Raw genomic sequence first — 25370 nt, 5'->3', positions numbered from 1 at the left:
TCTTAAATATGTACAAATCCAGATACTTATATAAAGAAAATATACTTTCCTAAAACAGTAAGATGTGAGGAGATCATACAGACCCCACATGTGTATATTCATCAAAATATATAGCAAAGGGAACATTAAATCCACAGGAGGCACCAAACTATTTTTGCAGGAGATTGCACTGAGCGTCACACAGATGTATCATTGTATGCTCCCTTACACAATGGTCACCCAAATAAATAACTATGTAGCCATAAACCAAGCTAATGAGATAATAAAAGTCACTTTTAGATGTGCGCCATTGTATTATCCGCACAATAACAGAACCCTCCGCGCTTCATAAGGATTTGAGTGAGAACATCATAACATCGGTGTAAATAATGGAGGATGGTGGGAAATAAAAACTTTATTCTGGGTCGTGGTATTAATATACAATAGCGAAGAGGATCGAATGTTCATCGTATCAGTCAATTTTTGCAAAAAAAAAACAAAAAAAAAAAAAAACAAACTTTCACGTAACAAAAAGCAATAAACAGAGAAAGTTTGGTCTTAGATAGTTCTGGATAGAGAAGGGTTAAAAACATGAATATTAGTTGATATTATCCCTTCTCAATATGTAGTAACATATAAAGTGAATATTTCCATTATCTGTGAGGTGCAGCAGCTCCTGTGTGCAGCAAATTCTCCCTGCAGCCTGATGGCTAAGAATCTGGAAGCAGGGGGGGGGGGGGGGGGAACCTTTAAGGGGGCTGTATCTCTGGCTCTGTGACACATAGAACTTCACTTTTTTTATATGAAAGAAAAGAGTCTCCTCTTTTATAAGAATCTAAATTTATGTTTCTAAGTGTCAGGAAATCTGAGATATTAACTGTTAAACTGCCGTTGGAAGTGATGTTTATTTATAAAAATGGCACCTGATATTCTCACTTTAAACCTGAATTTCTCTAGATCCCTGGCACCTAGAAACACAATTCAAGATTCATTTGAAAGAAGAGGTTCTCCTCTTTCAGGGGGCAATTGCCCACTTTGCCTTCCCATAGCGCCGGCCCTGAGGGTATGTATCACCCCCTACAGCCATTGGCTCTGGGCGTCTTCTCCCTTCTAGGTCCCCTCTGTGCTGCACTCTAATGTACATCCCTTACCATGAGCTCAAGGACAAACTGAGACCCTGCATAAACCAATAAATATTTTATTACTAATCGTGTAAAAATGTATCATCACTAAAACTACAAAATTAAAAAATCACCATAGAAAGTAACATAAATAAGAACATAATGGGGGGTGGGGGGGGGAATATTGGATGGGGGGCACATACTATTTTATAAAAACATTCCAAGATTTATCCACATACAATTCTAGATGAGACAGAAATACAAATGATTCGCTGGAGACAAATCACAGATACAGAACAATAGAAATAACAGTTTTTACATAGTAACATGGGGGGAAATTTTGGTCACAGAAGTGTCATGAGGGAGGGGTCATGTGGCACCAGTATAGGGGGCGGGCACAGACATGCAGAGATGTGATCTCGTCAAGTCTCATTGGTGGGTTCTGCACAATGTTAACACAAAAGAAGTTTTAACTACATCTACTGCAGAAACAATTCACATCCAGAGCTGGAATCGCGAAACAATCTCTCCAAGGTCAGCACCGAATTTCCAGCTATGCAATGCATTGTGGGACATTATACAAAACACCACATCTCCCACAATGCACAACAGCACCAACACATGTTCTGTGATTCTTTACATCTTGGCAGCGGGTGACACTTCAGCAGAATTCTGATCGCTGCTCTGAAGGCAACTAGAAGACTTTAGTGAATTCATAGAGTGACAGAAAATTAAAAGCAACCAACATCTCATGGAGAGTTACAGGATTTTCCAGTATTTACTCAAACAATTGTAGAATGAGAAGTTTTGCACAGTTATGATTTATGTCCAGGGTCACCGCTTGCTGTCAGTGAAAGGAAATCTTATTCCTATCCAGTAGCTAAACACCTATGAAGATCTTAAAGATATTTTGATAAAAATTGGTTCTACCATGTACAGATTTTAATCCTCTGGATGTTCATTCACTGACAGCAAGCAGAGATTTTTAGGGTAGAATTGCTGGTGATACAATTATTATAAGAATCATTTCAAGACTCAATATAATAACTCCAAAAGGCAAATTTCACAGATTAGAGAGCACAGTGCGCCCCCTAGTGGCAGCTCAGAGGGTGGAGGATGAAGACAGAAAAGATTCCAACATAGAGACGGCGCAGATACATTGCAGGAGACTACACCCTCTACTGGCAGATGCCAAGGGGCACAAGGAGCCATAGCCGGGTGAAGGGTCCGATCTCTGAGACGTAATCTTAGTTCATTTAAGCTGAATGCAGCAGCAGTGACCGCGCACAACTAAAGCTCCAATCATGTGGCAGACAGAGACCCCCCCCCCCCCCCCCCCATGTCATGAGAAGTGGGACCATCAACTATGTTCTGCAAAAAATCCAATTTGATTAAAAAAAAAAAAAAAAATTTAAAATGTCAGTATTCTCCGCCCCATAGGCATAGGGGGCGCTCTAGGGACACCCTGGGGCAGATTTCTGGCTCCTCTGTACAGTACACAGAAAGTGCAAGGTAGATTGGTGAAGATCCGTCCCAATCTCCTTCATGTAAGAGGCTCCGCAGCTTCTGAGGCCACAGGCGATTAATAACTTCTCCAGGGGGAGGTTTCAGTCCATCACAGGGGGTGGGGGGGTGCGGTCCTCAGACGCGGTCCACGTAGCGCACATTGATGGCCCCCGCAGGGCACAGCAGTCCATGCGTCTTTGCAGTGACGCTTTGGGTCTTTGGGGAGGTTTTGATCTGAAATTTTTGCAGGAGCTGCAGGAGAATGTGCAAGAGAAACGCAAAATTAGACCCAGACGACAGAACATGGAGATTCTGCAACATTTCATACTAAAGCCTTGTCATGTTTATAGGAGATATATATATATATATATATATATATATATATATATATATACATACACACACATATTCTAGTTATCTACAGTCACCACTAGAGGGAGCCAAGGAACCTACTGGAGACTGCTGTATAGATCTGTATGCAATGTCCTCCACTTAGTGGTGATCGGAGGCAGTGACAAGACCAGAACTAATGTCATACAATTGGACCATTTATCCTTGGATTGATTAGCATGAACCCATCTTATTTCAGGCACATGACTTAGATTCTTATCCAACAAGAGACACAAAGAAAATCTCCCATCAAATTCCATCCTGACACTTACACATATATCCAGGCACCGAGACTGTGGTACTAAATGTACCTGAAGGGCTCGAGGGGGGCGCGCGGGGGACGGGTGATAACAGAACCACTCCATGCTGCAGCTTCAAAGGATGTTATAATGGGCAGAACAAGTCTAAAATCCCCTTCCTGCCTGTGTATTCTAGCAGAAGTGCAGGGTGAGAAAAAAAAAACCCTGCTGTGCTCATGGTATCAGTCTGTGAAGCTACAACACTGAGGTGCTCTGGTTACGCTGCCCAGAGCTCTTCTGGCTTATTAGCATAATGTTGCTAGTCATGGTGCCTGGGTCTATGATTAATGCTCTGGATTGTGGTTGGAGATTTAGGAGAGGCGATGGACCACTGCCCTCCAGGTATTTAGCATTAACCCTTCCACTGCCCTTCCCTATGAAAAATGTGATGTCCTAAAGCTGCAGGAAAAAAAAAAAAATAAAAAATCCTACATCCCCCGACAGCTCTGCTGCTCAATACAGGGATGGATTTACCCAATTCTGAGCGGCAGCAGATGGAGCGGAGCCTTGTAAGAGGGGTCCTGGGGTAACTGAATGGGATACAGAGAGGAAGCAGGATGAGATGTACCCAGGGGCGGACTGGCCATTGTACCCACCGGGAATTTTCCCGGTGGGCCGGTTGGTGCTGGGCCGGTCCGGAGCCGGTCCGCACCAACTCCCTTCAACTTTTCATCTACTCTATAGTACCTGCATCGTACGATCGTACGATGCAGGTACTATTGATTAGTACACAGACGCAGCGCAGCGCCGCTGCTTCTGTGTATACACTCAGTGGAGGAGCGCTGACACTTACCAGATGTCAGCCTGCCTCCATGTAGCTCCGCGGCTTGGTGTAAGAGGTGCGGAGCAGTGACGTCACTATCCCGCACCTCTACACCAAGCTGCTGAAGACCGGGGACGAGACGAACCTGCGCCATAGAGGTGAGTATTATGGGGGGGGGGGGGGGTTTGTTTAAATTATAGCATTGGGACATTAATTCTTTATCTGGGGCTGGCAGGGGGCATTAATTATATGTCTGGGGCTGGCTGGGGGCATAAATTCTATGTATGGGGTAGGTTGGCGGCATATATTCTATGTCGCAGAAGAAGAGACAATGGGAAAGTGCAGAACATAAGACGTCTGTGTGGTAAACTCTGCAGGAAAGCTGTGTACCTGGAGGAAGAGACAAGGTGATGGTGCAACTAATGGAGAAGATAAGGAACAAGTACAATCCGAGGACACGTCCCCTGATGTCACTGGATGCAATAGGTGAGGATCTCATGTGTTTTCTGTAGATGTATATGATAGATACTGAATAGGGGGCAGTATTATAGTAGTTATATTCTTATACATAGGGGCAGTATTATAGTATTTATATTCTTGTACATAGGGGGCAGTATTATAGTAGTTATATTCCTGTACATAGGAGACAGTATTATAGTAGTTATATTCTTGTACATAGGAGGCAGTATTATAGTAGTTATATTCCATGTACATAGGGGGCAGTATTATAGTAGTTATATTCCATGTACATAGGGGGCAGTATTATAGTAGTTATATTCCATGTACATAGGGGGCAGTATTATAGTAGTTATATTCCATGTACATAGGGGGCAGTATTATAGTAGTTATATTCCATGTACATAGGGGGCAGTATTATAGTAGTTATATTCCATGTACATAGGGGGCAGTGTTATAGTAGTTATATTCTTGTACATAGGGGGCAGTATTATAGTAGTTATATTCTTGTACATAGGGGGCAGTATTATAGTAGTTAGCTTGTATATGGGAGAAGGTATGGTAGTTTTATTTTGTATATAGAAGGCAGGATTGAATGTGTTATTGCAGCATTATCAATATATTCTTTCTCTGACTTGTACATGTATGGCACAGGGGAAAGGTATTGAAGGCTTACAGCAGTGATGGCTAACCTATGGCACTGGTGCCAGAGGTGGCACTCAGAGCCCTTTCTCTGGGCACTCAGGCCATCACCAGAGAAGACTCCAGGTATCTTCCTGCAGTCCCAGACAGCCCAGGACTTGCTGTGTACAGAAGTATTTTAAAGTGACAGCTCTACCTGGGACTATTTTCTGCTTGTATCAATGAAAACTGTGACAGAGAAGGGAGTATAAATCACAAATTAAATTTCTGTGATGGCACTTTGCGATAAATAAGCAGATCTTTGTTGTAGTTTGGGCACTGGGACCATAAAAGGTTTGCCATCACTGGCTTACAGGGTCGTGTGTTTAGATCATTTACTGATCGACAGGTCACATTCTTTGCACATTAAATTCACTTAATGCAAAACAAGAACATCTTTTCCAGTAAGGCCATCTACCAACAATTGTCTGTTATAACCCCACCCACATCTGACCACACCCACTTGTTTTGACTCCGCCCATAGAATGGGGCCACTTTTATAGTTTTTTCCAGGGCCATTTTAAATTCCCAGTCCGCCCCTGGATGTACCTGTGCGAGGTCACCTCTAGGGGGCAGGATGTACAAACATGTTTTCACCCCATTTCTGCTGCAGCTCATCCCTCCTTTCCCATCTACCTGTATGAGCGCCAGGTGAATCTCCAGCTCCGCAATCCTCCTCCCAATGCAGCTGCGGATCCCGTAGCCAAAAGGAATAGATCCAAAGTTCTCCACTCGGTCCAGGTGTCCGTGCCGTAACCAGCGGCTGGGCCGGAAATCCTCTGCTGCCGAGAAGTAGTCCTCATCATAGGAGGTGGAGTAGTGGCAGAGCGCCAGCTGGGTCTGCGGCACACACAGGACATCACTGACTTCTAGCACAATACTCCGCATTGTCATCCACATCTCCCAGAGACAATCATCAAACATAAGCCAAACATTCAGAATTCCAATTTGCACCTTATCATGTGTTTTGGAGGCTTCGGAAAGGCAATAGAGTAGTTCCTTATAATCTCCAAATTAGAAAATGTGACATTGTAACAAATGTTAGGTTTCATTTCAAAAGATCTCTGCCTGCTGGGAGTGAATAAGAACCTTCCTGCTCAAACAGAGAGGCAGAGACCCCAGAAAGAGCGAATCCTACTCCCTGAGAAGTGGAGACAACTGGATCAAGGCTAGACAATGCTCTGTGAGCTCCACAGCCTGGACTCCAGACTGATAATATACACAGACTGGATCTAATTGCATCAGTCTGGAGTCCAGGCTGTTCAGCTCACAGAGCGCTGTCTAGAAAGAATAGGATTTTTTTCATTTAACTCGGGGTCCCAGGTGAGAAGTGGAGACAATTGTGTCCAGTCTATGTATATTGTTACAATGTATCCAGTTGGAGCAGGACTATAGTCACAGTCTCAGCACATACAACTATAACCGTCATGGACACTCACTCCTTTAGGGATCAGATATCCGCCTATCACCATATCGTCCTGCATCACGCGCCCATTCCCTGGTAACACTGGAAACAATCTAGAAAAAGAGAAAGATTAAAAAAAAAAAAAAAAATTTCAGGGTTGTGACAAAATTGGTTGCTAAAATTTCAGGGGTCCCCCTGCTCCCAATTACCAAATTCGATGTATGATAGATTTCTATATAGGGATAAGCGGATGCCAGATATGGCTGACACCACTTATCACAACATTGTATAAGGATCAGAAGGTAAATACATATTTACAAAACACTGGATGAAACCATGACAACCACTATGGAAATCCCTCCATTCTTTACAGTGCAGGCTGTACTGAGAAAACTTGTAAACCATGTACAATAGAAACAGGATACAGGCAGTCCCCTACTTAAAAACACTCCACTTGCATACGACCCCTAGTTACAAACCGACCTCTGGATGTTGGTAATTACTGTGCTTTAGTCCTAGGCTGCAATAAACAGCTATAACAGTTATCACTGGTGTCTAATGAAGCTTTAGTGTTAATCCTGGTTAAAATCCAATTGTCACAGAGACCAAAAAGTTCGGGCTGGAGCTACAATGATAAAATATACAGTTCCGATTTAAATACAAATTCAACTTAAGAACAAACCTACAGACCCTATCTTGTATGTAACCCGCGCACTGCCTGTAGTAAAATGACATGACCCTGCCAGGTTCTGCAGAGCCCACGCTACACTGGGTCCACCAGGCACCATCGAGGAGTTACCAGGTATTGCTGCTATCCGGAAGGGCGCTGTGCACACCAATGGGAAATAAGTGCAGGGTCAGGATCTGCAGTGAACAGTCGGCTTCTTTACTGAGAAAAATTCAGGTACATTACAATAGAAGCAAATCACAGCATTGGCTGACCAAAGGCTAGGAGCCCAGGGTCAATGGCACAGGACCCCCAGCTCAGCTTGTTCAGGTAGACTGGCCAAGCCTCCTCCAAGCTCTTCTATTCGGTACCCTGCACTACCCCTTGAGGATATTCTCCTTCATGCTTGCTTCTCCCATATGGAACCTGGGCTGCACTTAGGTGGTGCTCAGCTTCCAGATACAACGTAGAATAAATAGTACTTTATCGAAGAAAATGTTGAAGCGGCACTCACCAGATTCATGCGGAAGTTTATTAGGACTGGCCATATTTTCTGTCCATGTCATCTCTGTTGGTCCTAATAAACTTCCGCACGAATCTGGTGAGTGCCACTTCAACATTTTCTTCGATAAAGTACTCCTCCAAGCTCTATTCCTCAACTGCAGGACACTAGGGGCTGGGACTGTGCTCTATATACCTTCTATTTCAGCACAAACTATGACAAAGTCCCCATAATATTCTACGGCAGAAAGTTTCTAAAGTGGTAAACAACTTTCCAGACAGTAACTGTCATTTTTAAAGGTCTGACTGCCTGCTTTTCTGGTAAACAAGTCTGTTTTTCTCACTAAAACCCATTTTCTATAGCTGTGGACAATTATTAGCTTCTCTTTCGTTTAAGAGTAACTGTAAAGGTTTTTTTTTTCTTACATATCAATATGGAAAAAAAGGAGGTCTTGTTCTGTTTTTAAGGGGGGGGGGGGAATCAGATATCACAATTTGGTAATATTATTACTACTTTACAGTTAGGCTTTAAAGATCCACAGTCAGAAATGTCTCAGTGTCCATTAACCCTTTCTACAGTTCTATACAGATGCAGTAATAAACAGAATGTATATAATGAGACACTATAGATAATTGCAAGTTAACCCTTGATGTAGAGTAAAGTAAAAAGTGCTGACTTCTTATAGGGGAATTTGTCAAAGGTCCACAAATGTCCAAAGATCAATGTTCTACTGATCCAGGGCACAACATCTCCCCCTCACCTGAGTGTCTCCTTCAGCACGGCTCTCACTAGCGGTAGTCGGGGGACATCCTCTGCGGAGGGCACAACATCCTTCCCCAGGTTCTGGACAATCTCATTGTACACGGACTGCTGGATCTGAGGGTTCTTGGCCAGGAGGTAGGTCGCCCAAGACAGAGTAAACGAGGTCTGGAAAGAGGACATTGGGAGTGAAGTGGTTAAACAACAAGCTCCGCCCCATCCCATCCACACAAGCACTTACCGTATCCACTCCGGCCAGGAGCATCTCCGTCATGTTGGCGTAGAGTTCCTCCAGAGACAGCTCCTTACTGATCAGCAGAGACGTCAGGAGGCCCCCTTTAACCTCCTCCCCCTTCTCCAGCTGGGACTCGATCTCCTTCAGCTTGTCGTCCACATGGATCTGACCTGAACATCCCAAAATATTACAAACATATCAGAAGAACCCCATAATTGTCCCAGAATTCCTGATAGGACATTTCCATTCTTACTAAATTTGAAGAGTCCGTCCCATGAGCGGCAGAACTCCTCCCATGGCTTGGGGATGAATGGCCGCAGCCACTTTGGGATGGCCCCCGCATACATGGTGGTCTTGAACATGCTGAACATAAGCTCCAGGGCCTCGATGTACTCCAGGGTCTGCTGGGGGACGCGCTGGTTCAGGCAGCCGAGCCGACACTCATACAGGATGGTGGCCACCGCTGGACACAAAGGAAGAGGCGTCAAAAAACGTCAAACAAATATCAAGACATGAAGGACGGACAAGGTCATAGACGAGGACTGACCTTCCATGGAGTATTTAAAGTAGAGGTCATTGACGTTGGTCACAGTTTCTCCATCATCTTCCTGAGATCGGAGATAATTTATTCTCTTTATCAAGTCCTCAACGACTTCATTCACCCCCCCAGAAAATACAAACACATCGCGAGGCTTCAGGATCTTCTGACGAAGAACACTGCGCATAGAGAGCCACTTCTTACCCTCCCTGCAAGAGACAACACAGATCTGTATATAGTGAGTGAGCATGCCGCTATAACCTGGGAATATAATGATACGTGAGCATGCCGGTATAACCTGGGGATCTCCTGTATATAATGATACGTGAGCATGCCGGTATAACCTGGGGATCTCCTGTATATAATGATATATGTACAGCTGGTATAACCTGGGGATCTCCTGTATATAATGATATATGTACAGCCGGTATAACCTGGGGATCTCCTGTATATAATGATATATGTACAGCCGGTATAACCTGGGGATCTCCTGTGTATAATGATATATGTACAGCCGGTATAACCTGGGGATCTCCTGTATACAAGAATTACTTACGCTGATATGAGTCCTGTTGATCGTCCTCTCAGATCCCGGTATTCCTGCCAGGACTCCATGTTGGCTCTCTGTGGGGCGTCTCTCTCAGCTCGGAGAACCTGAGCCACCATGTCTCTGTCAGCAATCGATACCACAAACTGAGGACCAAAGTGTGACTTGAAGATTCGGCCATATTCTCGGATGTGCTTTTGCTGTGAATGGAGTGGGATTGTGAGCAGTTTGCATTATTAAGCACAAGTATTTAACCCCTTTGATGCTGCGGCCAATTAGTGACCAGTATCAGAAATCACATGGTCTAGTTGCCCAAAAAAAAAAAAAAAAATTTAATTAAATCAATAGAAATTCATTTAAAATTATAAATAAAATAACAGCCATCAAATGCCCCACCCTCCCAAGCCTAAAATATTTTTTAAATTTGCTTATTTGGAATTACAGAATCAAAAATTTAAAGTGCCCATTAAGTTGCCACATAATGACACCCACAAAAAGAATGAAGGTCACCCTGCATAAAAATGCACCCCAAAACTTCTCCAGGATGCCCTTCACTGTACTGTCCACCAGGAGGCGCTCCCATACTGCAGTTATAACTGGGGGGTGCAGGTGTAAGGCTCCTCCGGACACAACAGAAGATGCAGTTTTGTGCTTTTGTCTTTTCTGCTGCTCAGACGAGTCCGTTCCATACAGGGAATAAAATCTTTAGTGATATTGCAACTTTTTTTTTTTTTTATAAACAAAACTTGCAAAATGTCTCCAAAATATTGCACGAGAGGACGCGTAAGGATGATGCCACACATGGCATTATTGGTCCGTTTTTAAACAGTCTGTCCAAAAACGCATGCGTTAAAAAAAAGCACCCGTTCTTGACCAGTTTTAATTAAGATAATTAGTAAAACCTGTCAAAAACTGATGCGTTTTCAAAAACGTGTGGGGGCCTCAACGTGAGGACGCGTTCACATGTTGCGTTTTCATTGCGTTTGAAACCGATTACAATATCTGATGAGAGGTGATATGCCCAATTACATTACTGTTTACGTTTGTTAACAAAATATTAACACGTGTTAACATTGCATTACGTTTAATAGTAATGTAATTAGGCATGTCACCTCTCCTCAGCTGTTGTAATGAGTTTCAAACACAGGCCAAAGGGCACATTCACACGTTGTGTCAAGTGTAGCGCAAACGCCGAGCAAGCGTTAGTGTGACACAAATGCAACAAAACATCACATAAGCGGAAATTAAAGGGGTAATCTCATTTCAGCAAATGAATGTTATTTTTATAATAAAAATATAGAATTAGACTCACCGGTAATTCACTTTCCATCTAGTCCTCCATGACGGCCCACTTGGAGGATGCCCCTTGACCTCTGTAGGGACAGGAAGCAGAGAGGTTAAAAGCCTCCCACCCGCATCCTCCCGCCAGTGTCTACCAAATAACTACACCGGTGGAAGGTACAACAAAATTTTATTTTGTATGTTAAACATTCACATACATACAGAATAAGTCAGGGAGGGAATATATATAGGCCGTCATGGAGGACTAGATGGAAAGTGAATTACCGGTGAGTCTAATTCTATATTTCCAATACGTCCCCCATGACGGCCCACTTGGAGATCTACCAGATAAGTAGAAATTTTTAGGGTGGGATGACAGCTTGTAGAACTTTCCTGCCAAAGGAAAGATCTTGAGAACAAGGCAAATCCAGTCTGTAGTGTTTTATGAAGGTGGATGATGAGGCCCAGGTAGCGGCCTTGCAAATCTGCTCTAATGATGCACCTCTTTTTTCAGCCCAGGAAGTGGACATAGCCCTGGTGGAATGGGCTTTTAGGTCCGTTGGGGTCTCCTTCCCTTGTTGCGTATAACAGGTGGAGATAGCTAACTTTAGCCATCTTGCTATTGATGTCTTTGAGGCCTTTCTCCCTTTGTTTTTTCCCTGGAATTGAATAAACAAGTTATTGTCTAAACGCCAGGACTCCGTAGCTTTTATATAAGCTAGTACAATTCTTCTTACGTCTAGAAGGTGCCACGAAGCTTCCCTACTAGTGGAGGGGTTTTCGCAAAAAGATGGTAGTGTGATTTCTTGAGCTCTGTGAAATCTGGATGTCACCTTGGGAATGAAGCCTGGATCTAAAGTAAGAATTATACGATCAGACAAAACTCGCATATAAGGCTCTTTGATTGAAATAGCCTGAATTTCACCCAATCTTCTAGCTGTAGTGACAGCAACAAGAAGGGTAGTTTTTAACGTTAAGTTCTTTATGTTGGCGCTATCCAGAGGTTCAAATGGTGGTCTGGAAAGTGCGTCTAGAACCAGTTTTAGGTCCCATGTAGGAACTCTCCTGAGAATCTGGGGTCTGATTCTGGAGGAGGCTAGGATAAACCTTTTGACCCACCTGTGCTCCGCCAGTGGACGATCGCAGAAGGCGCCAAGAGCCGAGACCTGGACCTTTAAGGTGCTAGTAGAAAGGCCCTGTTCCAGGCCTTTCTGTAGAAAGTCCAAAATCTGTAAGATATTGGGGTTAGATTGAGATGGAGGATTATCTCCACAAAATGTTACAAATTTTTTCCAAATTTTATGATAAATTGCGAACGTAACCTTCTTCCTACTTGCCTTAAGAGTTGTTACTACAGCCATTGAAAGACCCCGCGATGTCAGGAATTCGGACTCAGGATCCAAGCTGTTAGCTGAAGCCGTCCAGGGTCGGGATGTAGAATCGGTCCCTGGTGTAACAGGTCTCTCCGTGAGGGTAGTATCACTGGTTGCTGCTGGGTCAGGGATGTCAACAGAGGATACCAGTTCTTCTTTGGCCAATTTGGACAGATCAGTATCACCCTTGCCTGGTCCGTAAGGATTTTTCTGAGGACCCTTGCCACTAAGGGAATAGGGGGAAAGGCATAGGAAAGAGGTTCGACCCATCGGTGGCTGAAAGCATCCAGTCGATCCTTCGGTGCTCCTGCCTCCAGAGTGTAGTATCGATGGCATACCGTATTCTTCTTTGTGGCGAAGAGATCGATTTGAGGAATTCCCCACAGACTTGTCAAATGGGTGAAGACCTCTGGATTGATGCTCCATTCGTTGGGAGAAATTTGTTCCCTGCTGAGGTAGTCTGCCTCCTTGTTTAGAACTCCTCTCAGGTGAGTTGCGGAGAGGGAGAGCACGTTCTCCTCTGCCCAGGAGAAGATCGTATGTGTTAAGGTGGAAAGAGTTGTCGATCTTGTCCCCCCCTGTCTTCTTAAGTAAGACACCGCTGTGGTGTTGTCTGATAAAATGTGTACATGGTTGTTTTTCAGGAGAGGTGTATTTAGCCTTAGGGCTTCCCAGATGGCCCGTAGCTCTCGATAGTTTGATGGCTTCCGGGATTGGGAAGGCGTCCATAGACCTTGGGCGTAATGGGAAGGGAAGACCGCTCCCCAGCCCACACTGCTTGCGTCGGTCGCAATTGTGAGACGTGGAAGACAGTGCCAGTGGACCCCGTTCTCCAGGTTCTTCCTCTGTAACCACCACTGTAAACTTCTTTTTACTGAGGATGGGATGATGACCTTCTTGTCCAAACCTGAGGGTCTTCGATCCCAACTGCTCAGAATCCAATTCTGTAGGATGCGAGAATGATTTTGACTCCAGGCCACTGATGGGAGACAGGCTGTAAGGAGTCCCAAGATCTTCATGGCTCCTCGGATTGATATAGAAATCTTCATTCTGAAGGAGCGAACGTGTTGTCTCAGATCTTCCGCTTTCCCCTGAGGAAGAAAGGACATCAGATGAGTGGAATCTAACATTACCCCAAGGAATTTCTTGAGGGTGGAGGGAGAAAGATCTGACTTTGGGGTGTTTATTAACCATCCCAACTCTGAAAGCTTGTGTATCGTAAGATCTCTTGCTATAATGAGATCTGGACTGTCTTTTCCCACAATCAGCAGGTCGTCTAAATAAGGAATGATAGATACTCCTTGAAGTCTCAGAAAAGCAACCACCTCCACCATGATCTTTGTAAACACTCTTGGAGCTGATGAAATCCCAAAGGGGAGAGCCCGAAACTGAAAGTGTAGGACAGAACCCTCTGGAGAGAGGACAGAAAATCTTAAGAATTTTTGAGATGATGGGTGAATTGGGACGTGATAATAGGCGTCTTGCAGATCTATTGTGCACATGCAGTAACCTGTGTAAATGATTTGGGTCGCAGATCTTACCGATTCCATGTGGAAACGTCTGTAAGTGATGAACTTGTTCAAGGCCTTTAAGTTTATTATCATCCGGTTTGACCCGTTTGGTTTTTTGACCAGGAAGAGGGAAGAATAGAAGCCCGTCTTTTCTTGATCTTGAGGGACCCGGGAGATCACTCCTGCGAGAAGGAGAGATGAGACTTCCTGCCAGATGAGAGAATGGGTAGAGGAAGAGGTAGATAATAAGGGAGGCATAAATCTTGATGGTGGGGGGGTACTGAATTCTATCCTGTATCCCGAGTTGATAATATTCAGGACCCAAGGGTTTGAGGTAATACAAGACCATTGGTTGACAAACCCTAGAAGACGCCCCCCCACTCTGGCGTCACTGTCTCTTCCCTCCGGAGTTGTCAGGGGAATTTGAGAATAGAAACCCCCGACCTCTGCCGCCTTTAGGGTAACTCCAGCGACCCTGTTTACCTTTGCCCCGAAAGGTCTCCTTGGTGTTCCTGAAGGGACGAAATGAAGGTTTCTTGGAAGGTGCTTTGTTCTCCGGAAACCCCTTCTTCTTATCAGAGGCTCTTTCTAATATGGCGTCCAACTCTGGACCGAAGACGAAATCTCCAGTAAACGGGATGCTGCATAGCTTCGTTTTAGAACGAATGTCACCGCCCCATTGTTTTAACCACAAGGCTCTCCTTGTGGCATTTGTTAGAGCCCCTTCTTTGGCCGCAAAACGGACGCCTTCAGCTGAAGCATCAGCTAGAAAGGCAGTGGCAGATTTAAGAAGAGGAATACTTCCTAACAGAGAAGCTCTAGGGGTGCCTTCTCTGATGTGGGATTCCAATTGGTTTAACCAGAAGAAGAGGGTTCTGGCAACTGAGGTAGCCGATAGATTTGACTTTAGGCTTGTCATGGATGTTTCCCAGGCCTTTTTAAGAAGGGCATCTGCCTTTCGGTCCATAGGGTCTTTGAGTTGCGCCGAGTCTTCAAACGGCAAGTCTGTTTTCTTGACAACCTTTGTCACCTGCACATCCATTTTAGGAACAGAGTCCCAAACTTTGGAGACTTCCTGATCAAAGAGTAGACGTCGTCTAAACCCCTTGGAAGTTGTGATCTTCTTCTCTGGGTCCTTCCATTCTTCTGTAATTAACCCCAAAAGTGTATCGTTAACTGGGAAAACGCGTTGTTTTTTGGCTCTCAGTCCTCCAAACAATTCGTCCTCTCTAGATGTGCAGGGGACTTCCTCTTCGATGTCTAGAGTTTCGCGAATGGCCTTCAGTAGATTATCTAACTCATCCAACTGAAAGAGGTGACGTGGGTCAGTCTTTTGACCTACATCCTGGGAATCGATTTCTTCTGTGTCCACCAAGGAGTAGGAAGGGACTTCAGAATCATAATTTTCCTCCTCAGAGGAGGAGATGTCCGCTAATCTTGGTTTTTTTGGAGGGGGTTCCTTCTGTGTTGCCGAAGCCACTGAAGCCACTACTTTCTCCTCAATAAAGGATTTTAGTTCATCCATAAATGAAGTTTTTTCCTCGCGCATAAACTCTTCTATACAGGTTTTACAAATGGGCTTCTGGTAAGCCTCGGGCATAGTGCGAAAACACATATTGCATTTCTTAGCAGTACTTCTGCTCTTAGCAGGTTTGCTAGCTTTTTCAGATTTTTCAGATCTGTCCTCTTTTCCTTTCCCCTTAGTCCCTTGATCCTTATCCTAAGGGAGAAAGGTAAGGAATAACTAACTTGGAGTTCTAATATGATACACTACTAGAACATGCCATACAGCACCACTTACGTAACCAGGAGGGTGGAGTAGGCCCAAGTCTGCCTCATCAGCCATGTCAAAAAGATGTCTGGGACGGCCAGGCCACCAAACGATATATGCTCCAAAACAGACACCATTTCTCTGATAGAGCTCAATTTTTATACCTTAACGGGGAGCCCATCCCCCTAGCTGGTGGCGCTGCTGCGCTCGTTCGCTCCGAGGCGCGTCTGACGTCAAATCCGGTCGCGGCCGGAAGTCGTCATCGGCCGCAAAGAACTCTTGGGAACGGAGCTTTTCGCGCGGCCTCGCGTAGGCCCCATTCGGCTGCTGGAGAGGCCGCTGTCCGGATCATCGAGGGACCAGGGAGGGAAGACCCGGCCGCGGACCCGATCCGGAGGGGAACTACGACCTGCAATAGGCCGGCGTAACCCCGGTAAGTTTTTTTCTCTAAAAAAGAACATGCGTCCCCCCCCCCTTAGGAGGAGAGGAGCCTCTCTGACCTATCCCCTGTAGGGACAGGAAGACACTGGCGGGAGGATGCGGGTGGGAGGCTTTTAACCTCTCTGCTTCCTGTCCCTACAGAGGTCAAGGGGCATCCTCCAAGTGGGCCGTCATGGGGGACGTATTGGAAAGTTAAGCAATTTTTAAAAAGACTTATCAATTCCTCATTTTTTCTAGATCTCTGCTTGCTGTCCTGCTATGAAAAGCTTCCATGTTTACTCCCAGTTAACGGATATCTGACCCTGGTCACACAGGTGCACGGCTCGTTAGTATCACAAGGAGTAATCGGAGCCGTGTGATATAACGATCCTTACACCTGTGTGACCAGGGTCTGATTTCTATCCACTGGAAGTAAACAAATGACAGCAAGCAGAGATCTAGAAAACCATTGGGAACTGATACAGAAGTATATTTAAAAGTTGCGTAACTTTTCATTATAAAAGCAAACATTTAATTGCTGAAATGGAAAAAAAACCTTTAAATTTAAACGCCATTTAAAACGAAAATGCGACATAAACGCGATGTTAGTGTAAACGCCATGTAAACTTTTACAATTTATGTTTGCATTAACCTTGCGTTTGTGGGAACATTGCATTTGCTCTCACAACTTGTGATGTAAACAGAACGTCCACGCAATTTCGAAACATTGTGATTGTGTAAATGCAATATAACCCGATCGCATGCGTATCTCTGGAAATGCATATGCAATCAGGCCGGGGCCCACCGCCTGTGCGCTGGCGTTGCGTTATGAACGAACTGCTAGCGGAGCATGTGACCGCGCCCTTGGCTGTGTTCACTAATTTCACTAATATTCTGTTGACTTCGCGTTTACATAATCACAATGTTACATTACCATTTACATTTGTTAATGCCATGTTAACATATGTTTACAATGTGTTTTGTAAATGTTAACAGTAGTGTAATTAGGCAAATCACCTGTTGTAATGCATTTTAGGCCGTGGTCACACGTACCGCTAGGCGTCAGTCATAACACGACGCTAGCGCACAGGGGGAGGTCCTCGGCCCGAACGCACATGCGTTTCCAGGGAAGCGCATGCGATTGTTAAGCCGATGGCATGCGTTTCTCTGTTCGGGCTGAGGACCTCCCCCTGTGCGCTAGCGTCGCGTTATGAACGGACGCCTAGGGGTACGTAAGACCGCTGCCTTAAAATGCAATAAAAACGCAACCAAAGCGCAACGTTTGAACATAGTAAAAAAATACAGCTCACTACTATTCATTGCCTGCCACTGATTGGACAGTATGAGAGATGATTAGCATAACACACGCCTCCAGCTCCTCCTCTCTGACACAACACAGATTACAATGGTGAGAAACCGGGAATGATATGTCTGCAAAGTTGGGGGCTAGAAGGAAAATTCAATGTACCCCTGCATCTGTGTAGCAGCCCCTACAGGATAATATCTTATCTCCACATGTGCAATGTGATGAAAGGTCCTCATTAAGCGCATATAAAAATTAAAAAGTGGTTTGAGCTTTAATTTTTACAGACGGACACCTGCACAGGTAGAACTTCGACACTAATATATGGAAGCGTGAGACGTCACCCCACCCCCTCCGCCTGTTACTCAACCACAACCGGAGAATAAGATACAAGAAGACTCTGGTGGACGGATTTGTCTGTAGGACCGTGGAATTTCATTTGTCCATTTCGCAGGGGGAATAGTGAGGATGTCTCGGCAGCTGCTTGGCAGGAGGCCCAGGAAATCCGAACACTGAATGCACTGAGCGCGGAAAGAAAGTCATTAGTTCCCTCGCATCCCAGCAGCCAATCAGAAATGCAGCTGCTTGAGATGTGACTAGAGAAGAACAGAATTCCTGCGTGATGGAAAGTTCTACAACTTTGTTATAAACTTTGTATGGTATAATCACATCTCTCATGAGCCAATATCCAACACTGGCTGCAGAGAGCACAGAGCACAGAAGTGTGAGGACACACCCCCAGTGCACAACACTACAATCCTGAAATATTAATCTATATAAATCACAGTCCTGCAGCTACTAACTACATACACAAAGGTCTGATTACACTTTTCTCCCAGGACAATAACACTGCAGTCTGTATGGTCACGCCTCACTCCCATTGAGATAATCACTAGCTCTGCTTGCGGTCAGTGAGATTCTGAATGTAAAATAGACTATAACCCGTACAATCCCTGCACTTCCGCTGTCTATGTGGTTATCAGTCTTCGACATGAATTTCCTGGACCTATACAATGTAGCAGTGTGTCAGAGGATTGTCAGCACCGATACACTGTAACAAAGCCCAGCAGAATGGTGGTCATACACAATCACATGTGAGGATGTGTGTATATGGGAGTGATGGACAGCAGAGATGTATAGACAGCCACAGCAGAGGTTCTGGATCAGTGTATACAGAGATGGAGGCAGCAATCACAAATCTTACATGAGTCCTGTAGATTATATCCAGAATCCATCTCCTACAGAAGCACCCCCCCCCCAGGACCACCACTCCCATCATCCTGGTCTATAGTGATCTAGGGGGGGGGGGGGGGGTACACGGAAGGTGCAGGTAAGATTACCCCCAGAGACACCCATCCATGAGACGAATCAAAGGACAAAGAGCCGAGTCACCTGCAGAGAGACATGTATCTAAGCCAATGTTATTATGCCTGCTGAGCCATGTATCCAAGCAGACTCTCAGATAAATGCACAGTATTTGAGATAGTGCCTGCTGTATCTAATCCTATCTCACTTTACTCGCTTAGATACATTGGGCTAAGTTTGGACACACCATCTGAATACAGTGAGTCACACATGACAGGCTTAGATACACTGGACTAGGTTTGGATACACCATCTGAATACAGTGAGTCACACATAACAGGCTTAGATACACTGGAATAGGTTTGGATACACCATCTGAATACAGTGAGTCACACATGACAGGCTTAGATACACTGGACTAGGTTTGGATACACCATCTGAATACAGTGGGTCACCTGTGCCAAGTTCAAATGCACAGAAATCCCATGTGTGACCCGATGTATCTAAGCCGGTCACTTGCGCCTCTGTATCTCAGCTCTCACTTCTCCACGTTACAATGTATCATTTACAATAAAAACACACCCACAGAAGCCACGCCCCTGCCATTACACAGCACGCGAGTGGGCGGGACCCGCCGGGCAGCAGCTCTCGAGGCCACGCCCCTTGGTTGTATAACTACAGATCGGAACACGTGGGAGATTGAGAGGAGAGGGTTAATTTATAATTTTAACCCCTTGCTGCCCCGGGTTCCCTACTCTTACTCCTAGAACATGCAGGCAACATTAACCCTTACAATGCTGGAAACCACCAATGGTGATTGCAGCAATGATATCACCTGAGACATGACACCCCCCCCCCCCCACAGGTAAAAACTGCAAAATAATCCAATAAAACTGAAGAATTAGGGACAGACCCCCAACCCAGGTCACACAGTTTAACAGATTACAATATCCCCTACAAAGAGAAAAGTATCAGCAGTGCTCCCCACATAAACAGGAGTGGGAGCCCCAAATTATAAGATACAGGGAGACCACCAAATGGCAAACTAGAAATCACTTTCCCCCAGTGTGATGATCACCCCAGAAATATTCCCCACATAGAGGTTCTGTATAAGGAGAACCCCCCCCAAAAACCAAACATCCCCCTAATATAGTAGGTAACATGTACCAGGAGCCCCAATCCTTACCTGGATCTCATGGATCCTGCTGAATCCATCCCTCCAGAAGAACTCCAGCAGGTTGGTGATGGTGCTGGGTCCTGGCATCTCCTTCAGGCTCTTGACCAACCCCTCCCCCATCTCCTCTCTGACAGCCTGCCCTGCAGCCCCTGGGCTGGGGGTCCTGTGCACCCCCCTGGTGCAGAGCCCCCACACTGCCCTGGGCCTCCCTCCTAGCAGAGCCATGTGTGCTGTGCCTGGTGCTGAGCTGCAGACTCACTGCCTGGGCATCAGCTTACACCATTATTAAAGGCTCCCTCCCCCCCATCCCAGAGGAAGGGGTGGTCACACCAGCTGCAATCAATGGCTTCTTCATACAAGTTCTGGCAACACAGGGGGGACCCCTCTGCACAGTCAGGACCCCCCCCCCCCCCAGTATTAACCCCTCCGCAGCTCCGAAACAACTTTTTCGCTTTTCCCTCCACTTTCTGTGTCTGCTTTTTGCATTAACCCTTTGTGTTTTCATTTAAAATTTGTTACATTTGTTGTAATAGGAAGGAACAACCAGATGAGACATGGGGGGGGGCATCAGGGGACGAGGGTTCAACAGTCTTCCTCATAGGGTACGACACGAAGGGGTTAAACCGTGCAGAATGTGATGGTCCTGAGATACATTGGAACCCCAGTAGTTATAATGCTGGGGGTCATCCTCCCCAAGTACTGGACCATCAATAACATCTCATCTATAATCAGGAGACTGATTAAGTCCTTGGGGTTCCTAATGCATAGATTAGTCCATGTTCACACGTGGCGTTTGCTTTGTATTTTGCGTATCTCCTCTCTATCTCTCTGATTAGTGACATATAATATTGGGGATATCACTTAATGACTTTTATCTCTAATCCCATTAATTACCGTCCTATGATATAAATCTTCATATATTTGCGTCACTGGAATTATCTGCACTAAGTACATTCTATAGAATCCGAAATACATCAAATCCTCCGGTCTCCGCTCTGCAAACAATCCTTGTTACTTCACCTAACATTGGGCATATTGAGGTGGTTTTAGGGGGCTGCGGACATGTTCTCGGTGCTGGTCCAGGATTTCGGACCAGGTACATGTCGTCTATCCCAGCTCCCACGCCCTTCTTTTATTCTTCCACAATTACTTCCTGAATATGGGGAGGGAGGTAGAAAAATAAAAATTTTCGCGAAAATCTTTGTAATGATGGTTAAAAAACCCTCCCAAATCAGCAGTTTGCACCTTTTTTTCAATCCTAAATGTTATAAATGCCCCTATTGCAGTGGTGGCGAACCTATGGCACTGGTGCCAGAGGCGGCACTCGGAGGCCTCTGTGTGGGCACCCAGGCCATCACCCCAGCATGAAGTTCACCAGACAGGACTCCCAAAGAATCTTCCTGGAGAATGTTCCTACAATGATAGGCAAATTTGCCCTCCTCCTTTCAACTGTGTTAGTGTCCTTAGGAGGATGAAAAATTGAAATAATTGTCAAAAAAGGAGAAAAAAATTACTTCTTAAATTGCTGTGCTGGCACCTTGCATTAAATAAGTGGCTTTTAGTTGAAGTTTGGGCACTCCAGCTCTAAAAGGTTCGCCATCACTGTCCTATTGTATTTGAGCACAGGGACGTCTCTAAGATTTACTGTAAATCTATTACTTGCATTTGCTGTTCATCATTTCCCTTTCTGGTTAGTTTAAACAGGGCTAAAGCGTTCAGCGACAATGGGTCCTATGGCAGCAAGGGCCCCTGACCCAACTTCTGCGCTATCTATAACCTCAGGAGAGATTTATCTTATGCCGGTGTATACCTCATGATGTATCTGCTGCCCACACTACCAGGCAAGACTATGCTAGGTCTAACCAGGTGAAGTAATGAGTAAAAACCTGCAAACATACAGATTTTTAGAAAGTAGCGGGGCAGGAATGCCCCGCGCTGACCCACTCCACCAGTGACTACACACCTTCTACTACTACACCCATCCTGTATATATGGACAAAGTACTACTACTTCTATCCTGAATGTATAGAAACAGCACTGTACTACTACTCCTATGCTGTATATATGGGTACAGCACAGCACTACTACTCCTATCCTGTATATATGGGCACAGCACAGTACTACTACTTCTATCCTGTATATATGGGCACAGCACAGTACTACTACTTCTATCCTGTATATATGGGCACAGCACAGTACTACTACTCCTATGCTGTATATATGGGTACAGCACAGCACTACTACTCCTATCCTGTATATATGGGCACAGCACAGTACTACTACTTCTATCCTGTATATATTGGCACAGCACAGTACTACTACTCTTATCCTGTATATATGGGCACAGCACAGTACTACTACTCCTATCCTGTATATATGGGCACAGCACTACTACTCCTATCCTGTATATATGGACACAGCACAGTACTACTACTCCTATCCTGTATATATGGGCACTGCACAGTACTACTACTCCTATCCTGTATATATGGGTACAGCACAGCACTACTACTCCTATCCTGTATCTATGGGCACAGAACGGTACTACTACTCCTATCCTATAAATATGGTGCACAGCACAGTACTACTACTCCTATCTTGTATATATGGGCACAGCAGAGTACTACTACTCTTATCCTGTATATATGGGCACAGCACAGTACTACTACTCCTATCCTGTGTATATGGGCACAGCACATTACTACTACTCCTATCCTGTGTATATGGGCACATCACATTAGCACAGTACTACTACTCATATCCTGTATATATGGGCACAGCACAGTACTACTACTATTATTCTGTATATATGGGCACAGCACAGTACTACTACTCCTATCCTGTATATATGGACACAGTACTACTACCCCTATCCTGTATATATGGGCACAGCACAGTACTACTACTATCCTGTATATATGGGCATAGCACAGTACTACTACTCCTATCCTGTATATATGGGCACAGTACAGTACTACTACTCCTATCCTGTATATATGGACACAGCACAGTACTACTACTCCTATCTTGTATGTATGGACACAGCACTGTACTACTACTCCTATCCTGTATATATGAACACAGTACTACTCCTCCTATCTCTCAGGGCTGCACAGAGTAGGGCGGCATAATTGTAGTTTACAATGTAAGCAATTTGGGCAGTTGCTCTATTCCTCTGGGGGAATATGGGCACAGCACAGAACTACTACTCCTATTCTGCAGATGCGGGCACAGCACAGTACTACTACTCCTATCCTGTATATATGGGCACAGCACAGTACTACTACTCCTATCCTGTATATATGGGCACAGCACAGTACTACTACTTCTATCCTGTATATATGGGCACAGCACAGTACTACTACTCCTATCCTGTATATATGGGCACAGCACAGTACTACTACTCCTATCCTGTATATATGGGAACAGCACAGTACTACTACTATTATTCTGTATATATGGGCACAGCACAGTACTACTACTCCTATCCTGTATATATGGACACAGCACAGTACTACTACTATTATTCTGTATATATGGGCACAGCACAGTACTACTACTCCTATCCTGTATATATGGACACAGCACAGTACTACTACTATTATTCTGTATATATGGGCACAGCACAGTACTACTACTCCTATCCTGTATATATGAGCACAGCACAGTACTATTACCCCTATCCTGTATATATGGGCACAGCACAGTACTACTACTATCCTGTATATATGGGCACAGCACAGTACTACTACTCCTATCATGTATATATGAGCACAGCACTACTACTCCTATCCAGTATATATGGGCACAGCACAGTACTACTACTCCTATCCTGTATATATGGGTACAGCACAGTACTACTACTCCTATCCTGTATATATGGGCACAGCACAGTACTACTACTCCTATCCTGTATATATGGGCACAGCACAGTACTACTACTCCTATCCTGTATATATGGGCACAGCACAGTACTACTACTCCTATCCTGTATATATGGACACAGCACAGTACTACTACTCCTATCTTGTATAAATGAGCACAGCACAGTACTACTACTCCTATCCTGTATATATGGGCACAGCACAGTACTACTACTCTTATCCTGTATATATGAGCACAGTACATTAGCACATTACTACTACTCATATCCTGTATATATGAGCACGGCCCAGTACTACTACTCCTATCCTGTATATATAAGCACAGCACAGTACTACTACTCCTATCCTGTATATATGGGCACAGCACAGTACAACTAGTCCTATCCTGTATACATGGGTAAAGCACAGTACTACTACTCCTATCCTGTATATATGGGCACAGCACAGTACTACTACTCCTATCCTGTATATAGGGGCACAGCACAGTACTACTACTCCTATCCTGTATACACGGGTACAGCACAGTACTACTACTCCTATCCTGTATATATGTGTATAGCACAGTACTACTACTCCTATCCTGTATATATGAGCACAGCACAGTACTACTACTCCTATCCTGTATATATGGGCACAGCACAGTACTACTGCTCCTATCCTGTATATATGGGCACAGCACAGTACTACTACTCCTATCCTGTATATAGGGGCACAGCACAGTACTACTACTCCTATCCTGTATACACGGGTACAGCACAGTACTACTACTCCTATCTAGTAGATAAAGGCCTTGCAGCACTGGGGTCCTGGGTTCAAGTCCCAGGGTCAACATCTGCAAAGAGTGTGTATATTCTCTCTGTATTTGAGTGGGTTTCCTCCGGTTTCCTCCCACACTCCATACATAGTGGTAAGTTCATTAGATTGTGAGCCCCATTTGGGACAGGGACTGATTTGGGAAGCTCTGTGCAGCGCTGCGTAATCTGTGTGCACTATATAAACTATAGAAATTATTATTATTATAGGCACAGTACTACTTCTCCTATTCTGCAGATGTTAGCACAGCACAATACTACTACTCCTGTCCTGCAGATATAGGCACAGTGACGTACTACTCCTCTGAGCTTTTCCCTTAGTAACATTGTGTATGTGGGGGGCGCCTTCCTATCCCTTGCACGTGGCTCTCTGATTAGTGACATATTCTAGGGGATTGTACTTATAATATTTGGAATATAAATTAACGACTTTGTCTATAATCCCATTAAACCGTCCTATGATGTATAAAGCTGCATATATTTGCGTCACTGGAATTATCTGCATTAAGTACATTCTATAGAATCCGAAATACATCAAATCCTCCGGTCTCTGCAAACAATCCTTGTTTTTTTTTACCTAGAAACAAAGACCGTATTGAGGGGCTCAGAGATCAGTGCTGGTCCCTGCTGCACATAAAGGATCTCCATACAGCGGCTTCTAGGGTTCTATCTGTCTCTATGTATCT

General features: G+C 44.7%; 2 protein-coding genes across 6 annotated transcripts; both read right to left on the bottom strand.

The window, feature by feature from the left end:
• Positions 1 to 2492: 2492 nt before the first annotated feature.
• CYP27C1 (cytochrome P450 family 27 subfamily C member 1) lies at positions 2493 to 20264 on the bottom strand. Its single transcript, XM_072120080.1, has 9 exons — positions 19998 to 20264; positions 9858 to 10048; positions 9311 to 9510; positions 9017 to 9226; positions 8770 to 8933; positions 8530 to 8696; positions 6635 to 6713; positions 5832 to 6035; positions 2493 to 2858 (listed from the first exon to the last, which is right to left on the bottom strand). The coding sequence occupies exons 1-9, from the start codon at positions 20211 to 20213 to the stop codon at positions 2742 to 2744; spliced, it is 1548 nt and encodes a 515-aa protein (XP_071976181.1). The 5' UTR covers positions 20214 to 20264; the 3' UTR covers positions 2493 to 2741.
• Positions 11168 to 14362, bottom strand: LOC140075740 (uncharacterized). Of its 5 annotated transcripts, none has more exons than XM_072122009.1 (3): positions 12249 to 14362; positions 11867 to 11982; positions 11648 to 11788 (listed from the first exon to the last, which is right to left on the bottom strand). In XM_072122009.1, the coding sequence occupies exons 1-2, from the start codon at positions 14360 to 14362 to the stop codon at positions 11895 to 11897; spliced, it is 2202 nt and encodes a 733-aa protein (XP_071978110.1). In that variant the 3' UTR covers positions 11648 to 11788; positions 11867 to 11894. The 5 variants fall into 5 exon arrangements, with proteins under 5 accessions (XP_071978109.1, XP_071978107.1, XP_071978108.1 ...); XM_072122010.1 differs by having other exon boundaries at positions 11754 to 11982; positions 12249 to 12358; positions 12467 to 14362; XM_072122008.1 differs by having other exon boundaries at positions 11168 to 13593; positions 14044 to 14362.
• Positions 20265 to 25370: the final 5106 nt, after the last annotated feature.

This window comes from Engystomops pustulosus, chromosome 8 (genome assembly GCF_040894005.1).
Source record: "Engystomops pustulosus chromosome 8, aEngPut4.maternal, whole genome shotgun sequence".
In the NCBI taxonomy this organism is placed as follows: domain Eukaryota; kingdom Metazoa; phylum Chordata; class Amphibia; order Anura; family Leptodactylidae; genus Engystomops; species Engystomops pustulosus.
The sequence above is the reverse complement of the archived record's forward strand: the minus strand, read 5'-3'. Positions and strand labels throughout refer to the sequence as shown.